Consider the following 11844-nt stretch of genomic DNA (forward strand, 5'->3'; position numbering starts at 1 on the left):
GTTTACAGATTCTTAAGGGGGGAAAGTCGTCAATTGCCGTTACCAAGCCAACCACTGCGTCGCAAGATATAGACGTCGCAATGCTGTACGTCACAATTTCCGACGCACGCTGCTAGTTAGATGTTTAGGAGTTAGCGGCTAGCACTGGATACAGCAATTGTTCACATGGCGAACGGATGCAAGGAAGTGCTTTTTACGCGCGGAACTGGACAGGCGAGTAATAATGCAGTATTACGCGGAGGAACATGACTTATATGACGCTTCTATGCTGTCTGTACAGTTGTTTGAGGCGGTGAGCTATATAGCTAAAAGCTAAACCAACGTTGAGTTAGGCTAAGTTAAGATATGAGGAAAGTAATAAAAGAAGTCAAGCCGGAAATACACAATATACCAGATGTGCTTCAATAAACAAAACGTGGCTTTATTGGAATATACCATTGTGGATATGCGTTACAAAAATGCTTTACAAAGTAGTTTTAGGTTGAGTTGCAACAGTTCATAGGAGACAACGGTGTACTGTACAATAAGCCTAAAATCCTTTGCATCCTGCCTCTGTTTTTGCATGCACTGCTTGTAAGATGCTTCATTATAATTGTGGATTTAAGACAGATTTAAAAATAATAATAATAATTTAGCAACATTTAATGTGTTCGTCTTTTTGTATGCTGTTTATCCTGTTTTCTACGAAAGAAATTGATTAATTATTCATCATAAATTGTTTAAAGTCTTTCTGCTCTTCAGCACACCGTCTTTTACTATTTAGTGAATTATTTTGACACATCAAATAAATATTGGCTGTAAATGTCATCTGGTTTGCAGGTATTATTTATTATTTTTAAATCACGTAATGTTTAGCCATTATTTATTTATACCCATTAAAAACACATGTTTGTATTGTAAAGACTCCAAATTTGTTGTTCTCTTCCAGAGTGATGATTCAGACATCTGGGATGACACCGCACTGATAAAGGCTTATGACAAGGCAGTTGCATCTTTCAAGGTAACTTGGGATTATTGCAGTATGTGTGAATGTTAAATGTTGTTTGCTATTTTAAAGTCTCTTCTTGATTTGCGTGTTAGACTGCCCTTAAGGGTGAAGATGAGCCACAAATCTCAAAGAAAAACCAACCAGGAAAGAAACGCAAGAACAACAAGAAGAACCAGAGTAGGAAAAGAAACAATGCAGCACCAGAAAAAGAGGTGAGGAACTGGAACTAAAGCTACAGATACATTTGAAGGGGAAAAGGTTTAGAGTTAAATATTTACACATGATTTACAAAGTTGTCAGAGGTATCAAACTGGAGAGTACATTTTAACATAAGTCAGTTTAGATTCTGTGTTTCAAATCAGTGGTCGAAATGTGTCTTTCATTTACAGTTTCTACAGTTATGGTTAGAAGTTTAACTACACTTATCACAAGCATGATTGTCATCATAATTTTAAGGATTTTAATGATTTCTTTGAACTGTTCTTTTTACTTTGTGGAGTGATTGCACAGCATACAGTGGGGCAAAAAAGTATTTAGTCAGCCACCGATTGTGCAAGTTCCCCCACTTAAAATGATGACAGAGGTCAGTAATTTGCACCAGAGGTACACTTCAACTGTGAGAGACAGAATGTGAAAAAAAAATCCATGAATCCACATGGTAGGATTTGTAAAGAATTTATTCGTAAATCAGGGTGGAAAATAAGTATTTGGTCACCTCGAACAAGGAAAATCTCTGGCTCTCACAGACCTGTAACGTCTTCTGTAAGAAGCTTTTCTGTCCCCCACTCGTTACCTGTATGAATGGCACCTGTTTGAACTCATCATCTGTATAAAAGACACCTGTCCACAGCCTCAAACAGTCAGACTCCAAACGCTGCCATGGCCAAGACCAAAGAGCTTTCGAAGGACACCAGGAAAAGTATTGTAGACCTGCACCAGACTGGGAAGAGTGAATCTACAATAGGCAAGCAGCTTGGTGTGAAAAAAATCAACTGTGGGAGCAATCATCAGAAAATGGAAGACATACAAGACCACTGATAATCTCCCTCGATCTGGGGCTCCACGCAAGATCTCATCCCGTGGGGTCAAAATGATCATGAGAACGGTGAGCAAAGATCCCAGAACCACACGGGGGGACCTGGTGAATGACCTGCAGAGAGCTGGGACCAAAGTAACAAAGGTCACCATCAGTAACACACTACAACGGCAGGGAATCAAATCCCGCAGTGCCAGACGTGTTCCGCTGCTGAAGCCAGTGCATGTCCAGGCCCGTCTGAATTTTGCCAGAGAGCACATGGATGATACAGCAGAGGATTGGGAGAATGTCATGTGGTCAGATGAAACCAAAGTAGAACTTTTTGGTATAAACTCAACTCGTCGTGTTTGGAGGAAGAAGAATACTGAGTTGCATCCCAAGAACACCATACCTACTGTGAAGCATGGGGGTGGAAACATCATGCTATGGGGCTGTTTTTCTGCCAAGGGGACAGGACGACTGATCCGTGTTAAGGACAGAATGAATGGGGCCATGTATCGTGAGATTTTGAGCCAAAACCTCCTTCCATCAGTGAGAACTTTGAAGATGAAACGAGGCTGGGTCTTCCAACATGACAATGATCCAAAACACACCGCCCGGGCAACAAAGGAGTGGCTCCGTAAGAAGCATTTGAAAGTCCTGGAGTGGCCTAGCCAGTCTCCAGACCTCAACCCCATAGAAAATCTGTGGCGGGAGTTGAAAGTCCGTGTTGCTCGGCGACAGCCCCAAAACATCACTGCTCTTGAGAAGATCTGCATGGAGGAATGGGCCAAAATACCAGCTACTGTGTGTGCAAACCTGGTAAAGACCTATAGTAAACGTTTGACCTCTGTTATTGCCAACAAAGGTTATGTTACAAAGTATTGAGTTGTATTTTTGTTATTGACCAAATACTTATTTTCCACCCTGATTTATGAATAAATTCTTTACAAATCCTACCATGTGAATTCATGGATTTTTTTTTTCACATTCTGTCTCTCACAGTTGAAGTGTACCTCTGGTGCAAATTACTGACCTCTGTCATCATTTTAAGTGGGGGAACTTGCACAATCGGTGGCTGACTAAATACTTTTTTGCCCCACTGTACATCCTAAATGGGTTTTAAAATCAAGAATGTGGTGGACAACTCATTTTTGGGAGGTGGATTTTCTCTAATCCACACAGAGTGAAAAGTATAAATGCAGGCTTAAATATATACATACGTTCACTTAAATATTTTAGTAAGTGGTGCTGAAGGTTCAACAATGACTTAGAACTTGGCAAGGCCTATTAACTTGTCATTAGTGATCATGATTGACTAAAACAAATAGTTTCTCTGCCATCATAAATAGGATTTGCATGGCAGCAGTTATTGGATTGACCGGTGCTTGTTACAATAGGAAACTCCAGGCTATTCTATGAAGGTCTAAGAAGGAGATTCGTACATTTATACGAGTTGGGATGGTTTCGGAGCTGTCCCTAAACAACTTCAGATTTTAAGATAATCAGTTTAAACAATTGTAAGCAAGTAACAGTTACTTGGACACGTGACCTCTCATCCAAGGTCTCAAAGAAGACCCAATCTGTCACATTCTCAGATTAGATGAAATGTGTTAGGATGTCCAGGAACAACCCAGGAACTGCTGAGGCTTAAGTCTGCCATGAACTGGAAACTGCTGCAACATCAGTGTCACTGTACACAGTGAAGCAAGTTTTGCATCACTGTGACGTGGAAGGGTGCCAACCAAGAAAGAAGCACCTTCACCAAAAGATCTTCAAGCCTGCCTGAAATTTGCAGCAGCCCACATGGACAAGCCAAATGTCTTGTGTAGAAAAGCTTTATGATCAAACAAGACAAAGGTTGAGCTATTTGTCCACAATGACAAGAGGTCTGTTTGGAGCAGTAAAGTTTAAAAAAACTGGGAAAACTGGGTGTTCCAAAAGGACATTGATCCCAAACACACATCAAAACTGGATTTAGAATGGATAAAGCAGGCTAACATTAAGCTTTTGGAATTACCTTCCCAAAGCCCGACCGCACCCCCGTTGAAATTTGTGGACTTTGCTTAAAACCTGGGTTTGTGCAGGAAGCCAACAAATTTAAATGAACTCTAGTAGTTCTGCTGAGAAGAATGATCAAATATTTAACCAGAAATACACCAGAAGCTTGTTGATGGTTACCAAAAGCCATCTGGTGGAGATGCGACTTGCTCAGGGACATTTAACGCGTTATTCGGAGTATATGTATATTTGCCTTATGTATACTTTTGATCCCATAGAAATTTAATTTAAACTTGTGCACCTCTTCTGCACCATGTTACCATGACATTCATGCCCATGATGAGTATTTTTTTCTGACCACAACTGTATCCTGTTGGTAATTCAGAGACATTCAAAAACAGTGTTGTTTACACATGTTTACACTTTCACTTTAATTACAGTTTATGTTGTGTCACAGTGGCAGGTTGGGAATTCATGCAGTGCTTACTGGTCCGAGGATGGCCAGCTCTATGCAGCCACGATCGCCTCCATAGACAAGAAGAGAGGCACTTGTATAGTTGTTTATACAGGCTATGGCAACGAGGAGGAGCAGAATCTTGAAGACCTGCTGTCAGAGTTTTCGGAGGGTGATGAGGAATCAAATACCAAGGTAAACTAGTGCAAATAAATGCATTCACATAACAGCAGCACAATACAAATAACAATTCAGTTATTAGAAAATGGTAGTATTGTTCCCTGACACAATTTGCACATAGTTTTTACCTTCATTATTCACATCATTGCACATCATGAATGTTAAAATAGCAAAACTAATATTGTGACCAAATCAGGCTTAAATATTTTTTTACCATTTTATCAAATGGTGAGTCATGGAAATCACTGCCGATTAACAGATTGCTTTCTTAGTCTATTAAAACTTAGGACTAAGGATGGATAGATGGGTTAGCGCTTTCTGTTTTTGTCTGGATCATTTCTTACTGCTTCCCAAACAAATTCAGATATGTTTATGGATTTCTCTGTATTTGTTCCCAGTGGTGTGAAATTGGGGAGAAAGATCAAAGCAGTATGTCTTTGCTATCCATAGGTGCATGAAGCAGAATCTTCAACGGAGGAGAGTGACAGGTCAGCTACTCCAAACCAGCACAAACAGTCACCTAATAAGGGCCACAAGTCCAAGACCCACAAAGAATCACCTCCTATGTGGGCTCCTGGATTTCCTCCAATACCACCTCCCATGCATGCTTTCAGACAGGTAAGAAGAAAGGCTCTTTAGGGAGCTGATTCATTATTAGTCTGCCAACAAAATTACTTTCATGCTTATTTTTGTTTTTAAATTGTGATTAAATCATTTTCAGGTATTAATTAAATTCCCGATAGGAGGTTGAATGTTTGTTGTATTCAGAAAGAGGAAACGTGAGCAAAGTGTTTATAATCTGAACACTAAAGATAGAATATGAACATTTATTGCAGGACTGGATTGTAATAGGCCCAATTTCTTTATGTGGACCCAACTGTAAAGAGTAGAAAAGAAATAGTGTGTTTTAAAAAATATTGTACATTATCTTAAGCCTTCTTTGAGCCTCTACATGCTGACTGTTCAGTTTAAAAGCATACATACACTTATTATGGACATGAATTTGTGGCTTTTAGTGCTTTCCAGGAAATGTGGGGACTAATGCTTGTAATAATGATGGATATTAAAAACAAAGTTTTAACTAATCTTTGACTTGAAATCAAAAAGCATCAGAGTTATAAATACAAATCATCAACAAATTTGCTTAAATGTTCTTGTTTGTTTGTTTGCACCATGATATACATATTTTACCTCTTTTCTTGACAAAAGTTAAAATCTTAAATTTATGGTCTTCTGGCACAGCTCTTACTAAGCATATTTCACTTTTTTATATGGTTGTATTCAGCTATTGAATTTTATTTCAAATGCCTTATTTTTACACTGAGCTTTGTGTTTTATCCAACTTTAATGAGTGTTTGATCATCGTCCTGCAAAACGACACAACTGTTTCCAGGTTTCAAACATCTATCTGATGTTTTGAGCTTATGATGAAGAATTCTGGAAAGTCCTTCTCATTCATTAACTTATATTCAGAGGTGCACATAAGTGGTCCGCAGGTGCGCATTCACTGTCAAAATAAAAAAACGCGCACCAGATAAGAAGTTGCAACGCGCGTTTGCATACATATAAAAAGGCACTGTTTTTGTCCGCTAGAGTGGGATTTTCACAGCATATTCTGCACCACATCTCTGTGCATTCATCGTTTGTTTGAAGCCAGCTCACCTCCTCACCACTTTTCCGGGAATATGCGCTGCTTTTGCGGTTCGGACTCCTTCTGACATTTCTTTGGAGGTGGAGGAACACCAAAGTAATTGCTTAAAGGAGCTTGCTTCTTCGACATCTTTAAGAGTTCTAAACAAATGTCTGTCCTCCTCCAGAAAATCCTATGTACACAAACGCGTTGCAACTTCTTATCTGGTGCGTGTCTGTTATTTTGACAGCGAATGCGCACCTGCGGACCACCTATGTGCACCCGTGCTTATATTAATTTAACTGGCAGTAGATCAGCCTCTCAGTATGATGCTGCCACCACCATGCGTAACAATCATGATGAGGTTTAAGTGTCTCAGCTTTTTTTTTTTTTTTTTTTTTTTTTTTTTTTTTTAATTCTCATGTGGGAAGCAACAAACTTTATTTGAGCTCGAAAGTTTTGATTTTGGACACCAGCCACTTGGTCCAAAACCTCACTAACTTTGGACTGTGACAATGTTGTTTAAGCAGCTTCTGTTTCATGACAAGTCTGCACTTTGTGATTATCTTTGAATTTGCATTGGTGTAGAAATGCTTACAGTAATCATTCCTGTCTTGTCCGATGTTTCGTTGGTATTGATCAATCCAGTTAGTGTTGTCGAACTAACCTTCCTTGGCACAGAAAAGTTACCACTTAGGCAGACACTAACCAAAGCTAAAAGGCCATGCACCTTGCCCTTTTTTTCTAGACCTCTTGCATTAACAGTTGGAGTGGATTTGTTTTTTAATAATCCCTACCACCACCACATCACCTCTATCAGGCTTGTCTCAGCTCCCCAGGCTTAACAATGTGCAATCATTTTGCCTCACAGAGCAATTCAAAGATATCAATAAAAGCCTAATATTTCCATGATATTTATGTCCATGTTGAGAAGTTATTTTGAGTAAAAGAATTGGAAGGCATCAGACTGCGCTTACTTCAGTTTAGATAAGTTTCCCTAATGAAAATAGTTTCAAGCCTCTCTCGTTATCTTGGGTACTTTATGTGGTAATGATATTACAAGCTGTTGATTTCCATCTTTGTGTCTTTTGTCTTGCACCAGGGGAGCAGCAAGCGATCTGGTAGTCATGGGCCTGTACCTCCTCCATGGCCTCCCATGATGCCTTTTGGTCCACCGGTGAGTTGGGATCAATTTTTACCCTTAGCAAAGCTAAAGGAGTGTGTTTACTCTACAGCAGGTAGATACAGTTTAGGATATAACATGTTAGGGTCTAACAAATGGCAACGTTAAACACCAACAACTGCATCCTGAACATTCGCTCTGCTGTTGATGCCTCCACCTTAGATGGTTCCTCCACCTCCACCAATGAGCCCTGACATGGTGGATGATGAAGCCTTGGGCAGCATGCTCATCTCCTGGTATATGAGTGGATATCACACAGGATACTATCTGGTACGTGCACAGAGCCCTGCTGGCTTCTTGGGAGGTTATAACATGGATTTGGAGCTTGTACATACCTCACCTTTTGTTATGCTGTAAATAGTAGTCAATTGTTTATGGTAATGTTGATGCTTTTCCTTTGCCTTTTTGGTTAAGTTGCTTTATTTTTCCTTTCAGATTTTTAGGAATATGTAAAAGTCATGGATTCATAAAATGAGTAATATTTTGGGGGTTATTGTGTTTTCGTAGGGGCTGAAACAAGGGCGCAAAGAAGCTTCCAACTGGACAAAACAGCATCACAAATGAAGCCCTGCTTGTTATGTCTGTCTGTTCATATGAAGTAATGGAAGAAAGTTTTGTATTCTTTGTAAATAGATGAAATAAAGACTATGAGAACACAGCGGGTACCTGTTCTTGGATATAGTTTCAATTATGCTAGAAAAGACTGTATACATTACTTTTTTGTACAGTGCAATTGCTTAATAAGATCCACTTTATCACTTTAAAAAAAAAAACATATTTTCTAATTGATTTTACAGAATGGCAAAAAAACCCCAAAGGATTACTGGATATTACTTGTGTGTATGCGATGAACTCAGTAGCATATGGTTGTAATGGCAAATATTGTCCAGTAGAAGTCAGACTGGTGTAATGTATTTATAGGAAAATGTGGCATGAATACATCATCAGCTGTTTTTTAAGTCCTGTTCAAAACAACGGCCGCACAAAGGAACATTTTATGCCACCATTAGTTTGTATACTGTACACTTGCCATCCTTAGAATTCGATTCCAACCCAGACTTCAGTCCTGTGTTTAGTCCCTCTGGTGATTTCCACACTGTTAATTCAGAGAGTCTTTCCAATATGTTCCTTGGATACGAGCTCCCCATTTTCCCTGAGGTATTCCCTCATCTGCTGCCCGATATAGAATCACATCCATCATAATCTTTTTCAGCTCGCATCACGTAGACGCATATTTCAGGCTGATAGAAGGCACAGTTTCAGCTACAGACAGTATTACAGTGAACTAGTCGTGCAGATAAAGATTGATTAGAGAAAAGTACTGAGACATTAGGACCACAGACAGATACAGACAAATGGAGGGAAAAACCTGTGGAGGCGTCACGGTGTGGATAAATATATATTAACATGCTACAGCCTTAACAATCACCCAATTAACGCCTTTGGAATATTTTGGACCTGTGGGCACTCTCCAACACAATCAACATCAAATGAGGGAATATTTAATAAAAGGCTTATGTTTCGAGGACTGAAGCAGTTCTAATGCAATTTCTCTGCCAATTTTTCTTTTTAATGTCTTTTGTACTTGACAAATTCTTTGGGAGATATTTCCAGTAGGAACACCTAGATTTCAAAACTCCATTTTGCCACAAATTAGGCATATTACTTTCTTGGCTCTAATATTTTGTATAATGACAACTCAGGGTCTGCTCGTGACTTTCTTTCCGATGTCCTGAAAACTATGCTGGAATGTTTGAGGTTTAATAGTGTAGGAACAGAGGAGGAAATGGGACGATGGTTGCAGATACTTTGTTCATTTTTATATTTAGAATATAGAAAACCACATGCAATTACAGTGGCAACAGCCACAATCATGCTGCTGAAGCTGTGCCACATTCATTTCATGAACATATTTCCTATATTTCCTCTACTTTATGCTCATTCTTCCTGAAGTGGTGAGCAATTTGTGTGTGAGAGCGAGAGAAGGTTGAACAGAATATGGTTTTGTGATAGGTTGTAACAGCATGATTGTCTCCTGGCTTTTTTTTGTTTTGTTTTGTTGTTTTTTTTATACCATGTGATCTTCCTCCAGCTGCTCCATAGCCATTGCTAGACAGAAGAGCAGTCTCTTTGTTTGTGTACTGGCTGTGGTCGGCATTTTATTGTCCACTGTGACTGCCGGTGTTTACTGCTGTATTTGATTCTCACTGCAGCAGTCTTTTTGTTTTCTTTTTCTTTCTTTTTTTGCTGTTTTGTGTGCATGTGCGGGGGCAAAAGAGAGAGAACAGGAGAAGAAAGAGGGACGGTAACAGGAGAAAATGTAGTTTGTGGGATTTACAAATAGAATATGCACTATAAATGAGGGGTGATAAACCAGACATATCTTTTCCCCACAGATGGGTCTAAAATCTGCCACGGCGAGGCTTGCACATAAGCCCATTGCTTGCCTGACTCTGCAGCAAACTGAGCTGCCCAAAGGGCTCAGTGGAGCCCAGTGAGGAGTTGAAAGGGGGTCAGACCTTGCTTGGGAAAGCACCGCTCCCCTCTGTGACTGTCTACCCCCTACTGACCAGAACTACATGAAGCATGTAAACATAATCTGCATTTCACATAGATCCTTCTAGGAAACAGACAGACATCCAAGTGAGATCGCATTGCTGCATGAGTTACAGTGCCTTTAGCTATTTACCCAAGCTCCCAACATCAACAAACAACCTGCTTTTAGATAAGAGACTTTGGGGGATTTTTAGAGAAACGGGAGCTGTGCTAACCCCTTTTCCTTTTTCCACAAAGATAGAGCGCCAAACATTCACTGCAGTCAACATTACATCTTGAAAATAGTGGCACAAACACCATTAACACCAAACGCAACAAAATGTTTGTTGACACAGTTAAATATAAATTTGCACTATTAAGCAGAACTGGTAAAACTCAGCTCTATGTGTTAAATCACAGATTTAAAGTGTCGGTGAGGGCTGCGTACCAACCTGAGTAAAGTGGCTGCGACAGAGAATTTGAAAAGCAGCGCTATTTACATATTTACATACAAAGAAGTGCCAGCAAACAATCACAAAATTAATATTTAAATATTGGCAGACAGACAGCTGTTTATGATTCAGACAGAAGTCAACAAAACAAATAATAATTTTAAAAAACAGCAATATATGATACCAAGGTAATTATGTATGAAAGCAGTTAAAATAAATAATAAGATCATTACAGCCAGCATTGACTCACACTGATCCCTGTCTAAGACTTTATTTTGCTGAACTGATTTCCAGCCTAGGCTTTTTAACTTTTGTGTGTCTTTTTTGCATAAAGGAGTATTTGAAATATGGGATTGCAGTAAATGGATGGATAACTGACAAAGCCCAGACTTCTCTTTTGCCTTGAATAGTTGAAATATCACAAGTGAATTGCTCAATTTATCAAAGAAAGCAGATCTAGAAAAGGGTTTTTTGAATTTGAAGCATTCAGACAAGACGTGCAAAGTATCAGACATTTGTGCTGATGACCTGCAACAAAGGCAACCGGTTCATACAGTAACTTCAAGGGATGCGTATCTGATTTATTTTCTTATTTTCTTATGCTTTTGAACTGGATGAAGGCCAGCTCTGTTCTAGGATGCCCTCTGGACCCAGTGGAGGTGGTGAGTGACAGGAGAATGGCGGCTAAGCTGTCATCCCTGTTGGACAACGTCTCCCACCCCATGCAGCAGACTGTGACAGCACTGAGCAGCTCCTTCAGTGGGAGACTGCGGCACCCACGGTGTGGGACGGAGAGATTTCGCAGGTCTTTCCTCCCCACTGCTGTCAGACTCCACAACAAAGACTTTAACTGAACAAACACACACATCCACACATGTGCAATAACACTAAGTGCAATAATCTTTTCTGGCATCGTTGTATTTTTACTCAGTTGTATATAGCATTCGTATTCTATTTTTATCTTATTGTATATTTTTATTCTATTTTATTCTACTGTATATAGTATATTATTTTATTCTATTCTGTACAGCTGTGTACTGTATTTATTCTTATTGTATTCTAATTTTTGCGTCATAACTTTTGCACTGTCCACTTCCTGCTGTGACAAAACAAATTTCCCACGTGTGGGACTAATAAAGGTTATCTTATCTTATCTTATCTTATCTGTCTCTTTTCGTGGACGTGACCTCGGTGTCAACGAGAAAGAGCCTCGATTACCTTCTGACCCAGAAGCTCCAGCACAGTCACAAATTCTGATTCACGTTCTTGCTGGGTCGTCATGCTCTGTTGCAGATGCTCATAAATAAAACGTCTTACCATGAAAGTAAAGTCCATACCCCTATCTTTACAGCCCCGTAAAGTGGCTACATTATTGATATTAGGGAAAAGAGAATTCCAGAGGAGCA

General features: G+C 39.5%; 1 protein-coding gene across 1 annotated transcript; it reads left to right on the top strand.

Annotated features, from left to right (window-relative positions):
* Nucleotides 1-33: 33 nt before the first annotated feature.
* Nucleotides 34-8109, top strand: smn1 (survival of motor neuron 1, telomeric). The gene is made up of 8 exons (XM_085294067.1): nucleotides 34-213; nucleotides 929-1000; nucleotides 1081-1200; nucleotides 4462-4653; nucleotides 5089-5256; nucleotides 7371-7445; nucleotides 7614-7721; nucleotides 7959-8109. The coding sequence occupies exons 1-8, from the start codon at nucleotides 166-168 to the stop codon at nucleotides 8013-8015; spliced, it is 840 nt and encodes a 279-aa protein (XP_085150193.1). The 5' UTR covers nucleotides 34-165; the 3' UTR covers nucleotides 8016-8109.
* The last annotated feature ends 3735 nt before the right edge of the window (nucleotides 8110-11844 follow it).

Source organism: Mchenga conophoros, linkage group LG12 (genome assembly GCF_057382185.1).
Source record: "Mchenga conophoros isolate Kocher_MC1m ecotype Shallow Benthic linkage group LG12, M_conophoros_male_GT1.1, whole genome shotgun sequence".
Taxonomy (NCBI): Eukaryota; Metazoa; Chordata; class Actinopteri; order Cichliformes; family Cichlidae; genus Mchenga; species Mchenga conophoros.

What these genes read in the sequence shown, in the direction of transcription:
- smn1 (XM_085294067.1), top strand. Translation starts at nt 166, where the DNA reads ATGGCGAACGGATGCAAGGAAGTGCTTTTTACGCGCGGAACTGGACAG. An exon ending in CCATGCATGCTTTCAGACAG is followed by an intron (nt 5,257 to 7,370) that starts GTAAGAAGAAAG and finishes GTCTTGCACCAG; the next exon opens with GGGAGCAGCAAGCGATCTGG. An exon ending in TGATGCCTTTTGGTCCACCG is followed by an intron (nt 7,446 to 7,613) that starts GTGAGTTGGGAT and finishes CCTCCACCTTAG; the next exon opens with ATGGTTCCTCCACCTCCACC.